The 12,490-nt window shown below is 43.6% G+C and overlaps 1 protein-coding gene across 1 annotated transcript in view; it reads right to left on the minus strand.

Annotated features, from left to right (window-relative positions):
• Positions 1-2,882: 2,882 nt before the first annotated feature.
• DDX27 (DEAD-box helicase 27) overlaps positions 2,883-12,490 on the minus strand; it is a 38,059-nt gene continuing 28,451 nt past the window's right edge. The window contains exons 15-21 of the mRNA XM_060185653.1: positions 10,650-10,756; positions 9,772-9,874; positions 6,520-6,614; positions 5,758-5,881; positions 5,012-5,099; positions 3,204-3,278; positions 2,883-3,054 (exon numbers count right to left, since the gene is read on the minus strand). Coding sequence (XP_060041636.1) covers positions 3,036-3,054; positions 3,204-3,278; positions 5,012-5,099; positions 5,758-5,881; positions 6,520-6,614; positions 9,772-9,874; positions 10,650-10,756 — 611 coding nt within the window. The 3' untranslated portion in view covers positions 2,883-3,035. The remainder of the gene's footprint in view (positions 3,055-3,203; positions 3,279-5,011; positions 5,100-5,757; positions 5,882-6,519; positions 6,615-9,771; positions 9,875-10,649; positions 10,757-12,490) is intronic.

The raw sequence follows: 12,490 nt of genomic DNA on the forward strand, positions 1-12,490 counted from the left end.
TTGTTAGAAACAGTGCAGGCAGCTTTGTGGCTACAAAGGCAAAGGCACTGTACCTGATGTACTTGAAATTTCCTTCCCTAGAGTTGGAATGAAACACTGTCACCAGCTTCATGAGTCCACAAGAGTTGTCTGCATATGAAATACATTGCCTTTTAAAAAAGTATTAGGTTGTCAGAAAAGTCGTGACACGGGGCTGGGTGGTGGCGCACCTGGTTGAGCGCACATGTTACAATGCGCAGCGACCCAGGTTCAAGCCCCCAGTCCCCACCTGCAGGGGGAAAGCTTCACAAGTGGTGAAGTAGTGCTGCAGGTGTCTCCCTGTCTCTCACCTGCTGTATCCCTCCCTCCCCTCTTGATTTCTGACTGTCTCTATCCAATAAAGAAATAAAGATAATAAAAAAAAAAGAAAAGTCGTGACACATTTTGCATAGAAAAATATGTTGGGAGTCGGGCGGTAGCATAGCATGTGAAGCGCAGGTGGCGCAAAGCTCAAGGATCGCTGTAAGGATCCTGGTTCGAGCTGCAGGGGAGTCGCTTCACAAGTGGTGAGGCGGGTGTCTATCTTTCTCTCCCCCTCTCTGTCTTACCCTCTCTCCATTTCACAACAATAAAACAAGGGAAACAAAAGGGAATAAGTAAATAAATAAAAATATTAAAGAAAAATAGGAGTTTCCCAATAACCCAATACATAATTTTGCACTTGGGATTTCCTCTAAACATATCTGAGAGTGAGTCAACCACACTCCATCTTGCAGTTGTGCCATCATTTACTGAACTGGAACCCTCTTGATGACTGCTATGGGTATTTAAATGAATAGTCTTGAACATACTCTTTAGCACCGAGGTATGTGCTTCTGCGTAACAACTGTAATTTAAGTAGGAGGTAGACGGAGTTAATATGTATACCCTGAAATTACATATGTAAGAAACTATAAACTTAACAATTTTCTCAATGAGTGCCCCCCTACAGTTTTCATATATTTTTCTTTTTTTCACATGCAGTATACCCAGCTCTGGCTTATGGTGGTGCAGGAAACTGAACCTAGGATTTCAAATTTATATATTTATATACAGAAGCACACTCAGAAAATGAGAAACACCATCTGTAGGGTAAAAGCTGTTTTTCACAAGGAATGGTAAGATATGTTCATCCCCCTTCCCCCATCTCTAATATTTGGACAGCAGAGTTAGAGTCAAGGTATGGAATAACAGAGCATAGTTTCAGTAACATGAATTCCTAACTGCAATCTTAGAAAGTTGCAGTCTTTCCAAGACTGTGTTCCTTCCTTTCCCTTTAAAAAAGTTTTCTGGGAGTCAGGCAGTAGCGCAGTGGCGCTAAAGCTCAAGGACCTGCGTTAAGATCCTGATTCGAGCCCCCGGCTCCCCACCTGCGGGGGAGTCACTTCACAGGCGGTGAAGCAGGTCTGCAGGTGTCTATCTTTCTCTCCCCCTCTGTCTTTCCCCCCTTTCCATTTCTCTCTGTCCTATCCAACAACGATGGCATCAATAACAACTACAACAATAAAACAAGGGCAACTAAAGGGAATAAATAAATGAAAACATTTTTTTCTCCAAGAGTGTGTTCCTTCCTATTCCTTTAAAAAAAGTTTTCTAAGATGGGAGTCAGGCAGTAGCACAGCGCATTAAGCGCACATGGCGCAAAGTGCAAGGACCGGCGTAAGGATCCTGGTTCGAGCCCCCGGCTCCCCAGCTGCAGGGGAGTCGCTTCACAGGCGGTGAAGCAGGTCTGCAGGTGTCTTTCTCTCCCCCTCTCTATCTTCCCCTCCTCTCTCCATTTCTCTCTGTCCTATCCAACAACAATGACATCAAAACAACAATGACATCAATAACTACAATAATAAAGCAACAAGGGCAATAAAAGGGAATAAATAAATAAAAAGCTTTCTAAGGGGGCCAGGCAGTAGTGCATCTGATTTAGCACACACAAATTCACTGAGCAAGGACCCAGGTTCAAGCCCATAATCTCTACCAGTAGAGGAAAAGTTTCAAAAGTGGTAAAGCAGGGCTGCAGTTATCTTTCTGTCTCTTTCCACTCCCTTTCCCCTGTCCCCTCCCCCTCTCAACTTCTGTCTCTATCTAATAATAAGTACATTAAAGTACTGTTTAATTTAGTGATTTATAAAGTGATTATAAAATAGCAGGGTTCTAGTTCCCCACCACACCCACAACAAAAGTTCTATGCCTCCACCCCTCATTGATCACCATAGTTCTCAAGACCGTTTCTTTATAAAATGAGGTTAACGTGGTCCGGGAGGTGGTACTGTGGATAAAAGCATTGGACTCTCAAGTGGGAGGTCTTGAGTTCAATCCCTGGCACCACATGTACCACAGTGATGTCTGGTTCTTTCTCTCTGTTGTCCTATCTTTCTCATTAATAAATTAATAAAACCTTTAAAAAAATGAAACTAACTAGCAGTCTCCTGGGTCTGTGGTAAGCTTAAAAAGATAATCAGTGCCCACTACACAATGGTGCACAGTTGGTGCTTTTGGTTCTAAAACAACAAACTGATTTCCTCACTGCACACCCAACTATTCAATAAGCATAAACATGCATTCCAACTCTGTGGCAGTATCAAGGTAGTATTAGACTGATTTATTTCCCTTTTCCAAAATTACTTCTTTTAAAAAAATATATAGTCTCCTCTTTAAATACTTATTTGATAGGACATAGAAAAATTGAGAGGGGGAGATATGAGGAGAGTGAAACACACCTGCAGCACTGCTGCACCTAATGACTCATGAAGCTTCCTGCCTACAGGTGGGGCCCAAAATTACTTCCTCCTTTGGTATGTTCTGTACTGTATGTGAAAGCAACCCATAAGAAGGAGCTGACAAATAAGAACTCTTGAGAAATGGCAACATACCATTTCACCCAACATTTTTCTTAATAAGTACAAATGACACAATTCTTAAGGTTTGAAAGAGTATTTTTTACAAAACAGACCAAGCAAAGATGACTTCCCACAGGGAATGGATCTCAGGACTGTCCCATGAACTTCTTCATGCCACCAAAACTACTTCCTTCTCTTATACCTATTAAGAAAATTAGAAAATAAAAAACAAAGAAAGAAGGAAAATTAGAATTAAGACAAGGAAGAAGAAGGAGGAGCTCCTTTCTCATGAAAGGTTTCTTCTCCAAACCCCAACCATAACCAATGGTCCTCGAAGATTGCACAGTCTACCTGGCTTTAGATTTAAAGTTTCCACCTCTTCTCTGGTGAGGCAAGCCCATCTTCTTCCTTTCTTCAAAAGATGGGCTGTAAGTAAAAGTTGAAATGCTGAAATGCCAAGCGGAAATGGGCAGTGTCTTACCCCACCCAGCTCACATTATGGATGCATCATTTTTCAGGGACTTGGTTCTAATCGTGTGTGCATGTGCGTGTGCTTTAAGGAAATCAAGGCTCAGGATGCAGGTCTTAAGCATGTGCAACCTCACCACTCCCTGGCTCTTTCTGCTTTTTTATTCACAGAGAGACAGAGAAAGATGTCAACACAGCATAGCCCGGGAGGTTGCCCAGTGGTTAGATTTGGATTTTCACGTTCACTAACAAAAAAAAAAAAAAAAGATTCCATAGCACCTCTCCTGTGGTATCAGTGCTTGGATGAGGGTTGAAAGAGCAGGGCAAGCCAGTGCTCGATCTGGTGCTCTCTGGCCCAGTTTCTTCCTATGTATATATATTAAAAGTAGTTGGAGTGGTCCCGGGAGGAGGCTCAGTGGATATAGCATTGGACTCTAAACAATAAAGTCCCAAGTTCAGTCCCCAGCAGCACATGTGCCAAAGTGATGTCTGGTTCTTTCTCCTCCTATCTTTCTCATAAATAAATAAATTTTTTTTTTTTAAAGTAGTTGGAAAGTCTACCTTACCCAGCCTAGGCAATGTAAGAGAGAACAACATATTCCCAAAAGAAAACTAGGAATTTGTTTAGAGTTCTACTACTGAGGATAAATTCTATTTCTGAATGTAAAATGTGTTGTATCACCTCCAAGGCAGTAAGGCCTTAACACCACTCTCTTCACACAGGATCCAAAAGTGGTTGGGGCTAGGGCATGGGGTAGACCCTTGAAATTGCTGAGAATCAGGAGCAGGGGAATAGGGAGACGATTCCCAGTTGTCATAAAAATACCAAAAGCCGGGAGTCGGGTGGTAGTGCAGCAGGTTAAGCGCACGTGGTACAAAGCACAAGGACCAGCTTAAGAATCCCAGTTCGAGTCCCCAGCTCCCCACCTGCAGGAGAGTCGCTTCTCTGCCCCTGTCTTGCCCTCCTCTCTCCATTTCTCTGTCCTATCTAACAATGACAACATCAATAACAACAATAATAACCACAACAACAATAAAACAACCAGGGCAACAAAAGGGGGGAAAAATAGCCTCCAGGAGCAGTGGATTCGTGGTGCAGACACCGAGCTCAAGCAATAACCCTGGAGGCAAGAGGAAAAAAGGAGAGTAAATAAATAAATAAATAAAACCCAAACCCTGGGGCTGGATAGTGGCATACCTGGTAGAGCGCATATATTACAGTGCCCAAGGACCCAGGTTCGAGCCCCCGATCCCTACCTGCAGGTGGAAAGCTTTGCAAGTGGTGAAGCAGGTCTGCAGGTGTCTCTCTGCCTCTCTCCCTAGCTCCCCTCCTCCTCTCAATCTGGTTATGTTTATCAAATAAATAAATAAATAAATACATAAATAAATAAAACCAAACCTCTTGGGAGCTGGGCAGTGGCACAGCGGGTTAAGCGAACATGGCAGAAAGCGCACAGACCGGCATCAGGACCCCGGTTCAAGCCCCTGGCTCCCTACCTGCAGGGGGTTTGCTGCTGCAGTGAAGCAGGTCTGCAGGTTTCTATCTTTCTCTCCCCCTCTGTCTTCCCCTTTTCTCTCAATGTATCTCTGTCCTATCCAATAACAATGACAGCAATAACAACAAGGGCAACAAAAGGGGAAAAAAATTTGAAATTAATAAATAAAAATACCAAAACCCAGAAAAACCCTACCCTGCTCGATACTGTTTCAAAGCCTTCTTGCTTGTGTTGGTGAGTTCTTCATCAAATACAGACTTCTTCAGTGTCTTCTGCTTCTTGGCTGCACACAGAAAGCAGGGTTTAAATAGCTTTCTCTTGATAGCACAAATTCCCAAATCTGGTTGTATTGTTCTATGGGAAACTGGGGAATGTTATGCATGTACAAACTATTGTACTTACTGTTGAATGTAAAACATTAATTCCCCAATTAAAAAAAAAAAAACAGGAAAAAAAAATCCCAAATCCTCTTAATCTCAGGGTAATGAGTCCAAAAAGTGGGTGCTCTGGCCTGATATACATTGACATGGGAGTGCTGGCAGAAAGGGGAAAGGAATCAGAAGCACCAGCTATGAACAACCATTCTAAATGACGTTCCAAGAGTCCCAAAGTGAAGTGGATTATGTGCCTGGGAAATGCAGAAAAGGCCAGTCTTTACTTCATTCTGCCCTGAGTCTTGCAACCAAACAGCAACTGCATAGACTCCAGAATCAAAAGGGCCTATATTCAAATACTAGTTCTCCCCAGTAGCCCTTAAAGGGTCAACTCACTACTTAAAGTCAATGTAACAATGGTTGTATAAACTCATACATATTGATTATTCAAAAAAGAGTGGGCTCTTCAACAGTCCTTCAATAGTTCCTTCAATAGTCTCCCTGACCACAAGCATAAAGCTCAAGAGAATCTTCCTACCAAGTCCTATGGGCTCCCCATGTGCTTACCAGGGCCTTTTGCTGGATCCTCCTCAGGCATTGCACGGGCCCGCTTGGCTCTGCGATTCCTCTTGGCCAGACGCTCAGCAAACATCTGTGCCTTGAGAATTTCAAACTGGGACCTTTCCTCTGCCTGGGAAAAGGATGACAGATAAGTGTAGGACAGACCAGGGAGACCTGTCCCATGCCAAAGGAGACTACTGCAGCCCAGGAGGTGCTTCAGTGGATAGTGTTGGACTCTCAAGCATTACATCCTGAATTGGATCCCTGGCACTATAAGTGCCAGAGTCGTGTGTGATTCTCTCTCATAAACAAATCTTTAAAGAAACAAAAAAGGAAGGGGGGCTGGAAAGATAGCATAATGACTATGCAAAAAAGACATTCATGCCTGAGGCACCAAAGGTCCCAGGTTCTCACCCTAGCACCAACATAATAAATATGCCTGAAGTCTCAGCCGGGAAGCAATTACAAAAGCCAGATCTTCCACCTTCTCCAACCCACAACGACCCTGGGTCCATGCTCCCAGAGGGATAGAGAATGGGAAAGCTAGTGGGGAACGGATGGGATATAGAGATTGGGTGGCGGGAATTGTGTGGAGTTGTACCCCCCCATCCTATGATTTTGTTAATGTCTCCTTTCTTAAATAAAAAAAAAAATAAAATAAATAAATAAGCCAGAGCTGAACAGTGCTCTGGTAAAACTATGGTAAAACAATAATACACACATACACACACACATACATTTTTATAAAGCAAAGAGGAAGGTACTCACTGTCATCTCCCCCTTCTTCTTGGCATCCTTCATAAACTTCTTCCGTTTCTTCTTTCCTCTTAAAGCCAAGTCAAACTCCTGCAAAGCCTTGGCAACTGTGATGAGAAGAAAACATTCAAATGCTTCAATGAATACAACCCTTTCCTTCTTCTTTTCTTTCTTTGTCAGCAGGGGTATTACTGGGGTTTGGTGTCTGCAAAGCTCCACCTATACTGACAGCCTTTTTTATCTTCCTTTTTCTTCTTCTTATAGACAGACACCTATAGCACTGCTCAACTACTCATGAAGCTTTCCCCCAGCAAGTGGGAACTAAATATATTTTTTAAATTTGTAATAAAAAGTGCACACTAGGTCGGGGAAGATGGCATAATGGTTCTTTTTTTTTTTTGTAGTTATTATTGTTGTTGTCGTTGTTGGATAGGACAGAGAGAAATGGAGAGAGGAGGGGAAGACAGAGAGGAGGAGAGAAAGACAGACACCTGCAGACCTGCTTCACCACCTGTGAAGCGACTCCCCTGCAGGTGGGGAGCTGGGGTTCGAACCGGGATCCTTATGCCGGTCCTTGTGCTTTGCGCCACCTGCACTTAACCCGCTGCGCTACAGCCCGACTCCCCATGCATAATGGTTCTTAAAAAAAATAATAAAAGGTTTCCTGCCTGACGCACTAAATGCCCCAGGTTCAATCCCCAAAACCACCATAAACCAGAGTTGAGCAGTGCTCTGGATTAAACAAAAAAAGGGGGGGCGCACACCTGGGTGAGGATAAGGTGGTAGCGCACCTAGGTTAGCACACATATTACAGTGTGAAAGGACAGAAGTTCAAGCACCTGTAGGGGGAAAGCTTTGTGAGTGGTGAAGCAGTGCTGCAACGTGGCTCTCTGTCCCTCTCCATCATCCCTTCCCTCTCAATTCTTGGCTGTCTCTATCCAATAAATAAAGATTTAAAAAAAATTTTTTTATATTTATTTTATTTATTCCCTTTTGTTGCCCTTGTTGTTTTATTGTTGTAGTTATTATTGTCGTTGTCGTTGTTGGATAGGACAGAGAGAAATGGAGAGAGGAGGGGAAAACAGAGAGGAGGAGAGAAAGATAAGACACCTGCAGACCTGCTTCACCACCTGTGAAGCGACTCTCCTGCAGGTGGGGAGCCGGGGTTCGAACCGGGATCCTTATGCCCGGTCCTTGTGCTTTGCGCCACCTGCGCTTAACCCGCTGCACTACAGCTCGACTCCCGATTTTTTAAAAATTTAAGTACACTTATTTTTACTTTAAAGCATACATGTCAGGGGCCAGGTGATGGCGCTCCTGGTTGAGAGCACACATGTTACAATGCACAAGGACCCAGGTTCCAGGCCCCAGTCCCCACCTACAGGGGGAATGCTTTGCAAGTGGTAAAGCAGTGTTGGCAGTTGTCTCTCTGTCTCTATCACCCCCTTCCCTCGTGATTTCTGGCTGTCTCTATCCAATAAACAAAATAAAGATAATAAGGGCCCGCTGGTGGTGCACCTGACTGAGCGCACATGTTACAGTGCGCAAGGACCCAGGATCGAGCCCATGGTCCCCACCTGTAAGAGGAAAGCCTTGCGAGTGGTGAAGCAGGGCTGCAGGTGTCTGTCTCTCTCCCTCTCTCTCTCCCCCTTCCCTCTCAATTTCTGACTATCTGTATCCAAGAAGTAAATAAAGACAATACAAAAATAAATAAATAAATAAATGAAATAAAGATAATAAAAAAATTTTAAAGCATACACGTCATAATTGGTGATAAATCTTTGGAGAATAGTTTCTCATTCCTCCCCCATAAAAAATAATAAATACACATATCCTGATAAAATCTACTATTTCACTTCTAGTAATCTATCTTCTAAATCAAACATATTGCTTAAAGGTGGAAGGCACTTTACAAAGCTATTACTCCATCATTTATGCAGAATAGAAAACTGCTAAAAACAGCAACAATGTGGGGGACCAATTAAGTAAAGCTACCCACCCATAAGACAGAAGACCATTTGCCCATTTACAAAAATGTATGGAATTTTCCAGGAGATAACTTAGTAAGCAGAGCATACCTACCTGCAAAAGGAAGCTCTAGATTCAATCCTGAACACTCCAGGTCAACACGTACAGCACCCATCAAGTAAACTCATGGACGGTAGAATAGTGCATTGATGCTCTCTATCCTCTCTCTTTATCTATTTCTCAGAATATAGATATATATTTTTTTAAATATAGAAAGAGAGAGTGGGGGCTAGATGGTGGCACACCTGGTTGGACGCACATGTTACAGTGTTCAAGGGTCCGGGTCAAGTCCCCAGCCCCCACCTGCAGGGAAGAGCTTTGCAAGTGGTGATGGTGTGTGTGTCTCTCCCTCCCCCTCTATTCCCCCCTACCCTGTGGATTTCTGTCTCTATCCAATAAAAACATTTTTTTTTTAAATTTTTTAAAGGGTAGGGAAGAGGCTGGGGAGACAGCTAATGGTTATGCAAAAAGACTTTCATTCATCCCTGAGGCTTTTAGGTCTCGGGTTCAGTCCCTAGTACCACCATAAGTCAAAGTGGAGCAGTGTTCTTTCTGGCCTTAAAGAGATAGAAAGACAGACAGAGAGATGGAAAGAGACCAAAGCACTGAAGCATCTCTCAATGTGGTGGGGACCCACCTCCAACCTGGTTATGCATAAGGCAAAGCAGCACATTATCCAAGTGAACTATTTAACTGGCCCCTTAGTTTTTTTTATTCTTAATGATTTATTTATTTACTTATTTACATATTTATTTACTTGTGAGAGAAAAGCAGAGGAAAAGGACAAAGAGGCAGGAGGAGGAGAAGGAAAGAGAACCAGAGTATCACTGTGGCACACACAATGCCAAAGAACAAACGAGGAACACTTGAGTCCAGCAGTTGATCCAGTGCACCACCACCTGGGCCGCTCGCTATGTTTAGCTTTTTAGGGAGCTTCCCAACCTACTTTTTTTTTTAATATTTATTTATTATTTATTCCCTATTGTTGCCCTTGTTGTTTTATTGTTGTAGTTATGATTGATGTCGCTGTTGTTGGATAGGACAGAGAGAAATGGAGAGGAGGGGAAGACAGAGAAGGGAGGGAAAGACACCTGCAGACCTGCTTCACTGCCTGTGAAGCGACTCCCCTGCAGGTGGGGAGCCGGGGGCGCAAACAGGTATCCTTAGGCCGGTCCTTGCGCTTTGCGCCACCTGCGCTTATCCCGCTGTGCTACCGCCCGACTCCCTCCAACCTACTTTTTTCCTTCTTCCTCTCTTCTTTGGTCTGGAACCAACTCCTCTCTGGCTCATGGTTCGTTGTCTCCGTCCCCTTTTCTAGGAGTTTCTTGGCTGTGTTGATCTGCGAAGGCAACAAAAGAATGTTGGACAGGAAACCTTCATCTGATAAAATGTTACATGGCAGCTTTCGGGACAGGAAACAGCTCACTTTACCATGAGCAGGGAACCAGGTTCAAGCCCCGGGTTACCACAAGGGAGCACTATGCAAAGGGGAGCTTCACAGAGATGGAACAGTGCTATGGCGGTGCTCCTTCTCTTTCTCACCCTCTTTTGGAAAAAAAAGTAAAAGAACATGCCTGGAGCAGTGGGATCGTGTAGGTGTGAAGCCCCAGGATTGGGGACGGGAGGAGGGTACATACAGAACACTAGCGGGAAGCAAACAGACAAAAAAAATTCCTTCCTGCAAATATCTAGGGGCTCTGACAAAATACTGGACAAACATTTTAGAAGGGCAGTGTGGCCACGGCCAACGTGGCCCGCTTACTGCAGGGCACTCCGGTTGAGAGCCCTCCGCACAGTCTTTTTTTTTTTTTAATATTTATTTATTCCTTTTTGTTGCCCTTGTTGTTTTATTGTTGTAGTTATTGTTGTTGTTGTTGTCGTTGTTGGATAGGACACAGTGAAATGGAGAAAGGAGAGGATGACAGAGAGGCGGAGAGAAAGACAGACACCTGCAGACCTGCTTCACCGCCTGTGAAGCGACCCCCTGCAGGTGGGGAGCCGGGGGCTCGAACCGGGATCCTAAACCTGGATCCTTACACACCGGTCCTTGAGCTTTGCACCACCTGCGCTTAACCCAATGCGCTACTGCCCAACTCCCCTCCGCACGGTCTTACCTGGGCTTCTGAATGTTGCATCTCTTTTTCCTCAGCCTCCAGCTGCAGAACTGCATACACATCTTTCTCCATTTTCTCAATCTTGTCTCGGAATTTGAGGATGACATCTCAAGGAGAAACAGCAAAAGTTTAAAATAAAAGAGTGAGAAGTGTATAATTGGAGAATATAATGTAAATGCGCATTTAATGACAGAGAAAATTGGGTGTTTTTAGGGACTAAGAGGTGGCAAACATGGCTAAGCACACACATTACAGTGTGTAAGGACCCTGCTTCAAGCCCCCCACCCAACACCTGCAGGAAGGAAGTTTCATAAGCAGTGAAACAATGTTGCAGATGTCTCTCTCCCTCTGTCCCCCCAAACCCCCTCAATTTCTCTGTCATTATCTAACATAAATAAAACATGTCAAATTTGAGAGTCGGGCGGTAGCACAGCAGGCTAAGCACACATGGCAAGAAGCACAAGGACCAGCTTAAGGATCCTGGTTCGAGGCCCTGGCTCTCCAACTAGAGGGAGTTCACCTCACAAGCGGTGAAGTAGGTCTGCAGGTGTCCATCTTTCTCTCCCCCTCTGTCTGCCCCTCTTCTCTCCATTTCTCTCTGTCCTATCTAATGACGACATCAATAACAACAATAATAACTATAACAATAAAACAAGGGCAACAAAAGAGAAAATAAATACTTAAAAAATAAATGTTAAATTTAACAAAGAAGAAAGATGGGTATTTTTAATATCTGACTTCTCTACTTTCCACCCTCATTCAGGTCCAGACAGGTTTCCTATTTTCTTCTTTTTTTATTTTTTTAAAAATATTTTATTTTATTTATTTATTCCCTTTGGTTACCCTTGTTGTTTTATTGTTGTTATTATTGTCGTCGTTGTTGGATAGGACAGAGAGAAACGGAGAGAGAGGAGGGGAAGACAGAGAGGAGGAGAGAAAGATAGACACCTGCAGACCTGCTTCACTGCCTGTGAAGCGACTCCCCTGCAGGTGGGGAGCCGGGGTTCGAACCGGGATCCTTATGCCGGTCCTTGTGCTTTGCGCCACCTGCGCTTAACCCGCTGCGCTACAGCCCGACTCCCTGGTTTCCTATTTTCTTGGAATAAATCTCAAACCCTGCCTACCTCCCTGCAACCCCATTCCCACCCCCAGGTTAATCACTTCTGGGGCTTTGTATTTACAAGACTCTGTTGTGGCCAGCCACATTTTGTTCTTGTTTTTAATTGTGACAGACAGGAGAAACCCCACAGCGTCACTTCACTGTTCAGGCTTTCCCCTGCAAGCACTCCTATGTTCACATGCGTGGTAAAATGCACTCTACTGGGTGAGCCACCCCCCCCTTTTTTTTTTGGTTTGTTGATGCATCTTCAATCCATAATCCATAAAATAAAATACAAAGGAATACAGTGATACCCACTAAGATTACTAATTCAATTAAATGAAAAAATTTTGAAACAAATGAAAGAAAAAAAAAAACAAAAATGAAAAGAAAAAAATGTCTCCAAGAATATATATGGCATGACATGACAATACTGGTAAACTCTTCTACAGCTGTTTTTTACTGTTATTATTTACTAATCTGCAACACTAAGTGCTTTTATTTTTTGAATTTACTGAATAGTATGTCATCAGGGTTTCATGCACAATTCCAACACTCCTGGAGGACTTTTATTTTTTTAACCCTGCTCAGCTCTGGTTTATGGTGGTGCTAGAGACTAAACCTGGGATCTTTGATGCCTCAGGCATGAAAGTCTTTTTGAATAATAATTGGGGAGTCGGGCGGTAGCGCAGCGGGTTAAGCACAGGTGGCGCAAAGCACAAGGACCGGCATAAGGATCCCA

The sequence above is a fragment of the Erinaceus europaeus genome, chromosome 1 (assembly GCF_950295315.1).
Source record: "Erinaceus europaeus chromosome 1, mEriEur2.1, whole genome shotgun sequence".
Classification (NCBI taxonomy): Eukaryota; Metazoa; Chordata; class Mammalia; order Eulipotyphla; family Erinaceidae; genus Erinaceus; species Erinaceus europaeus.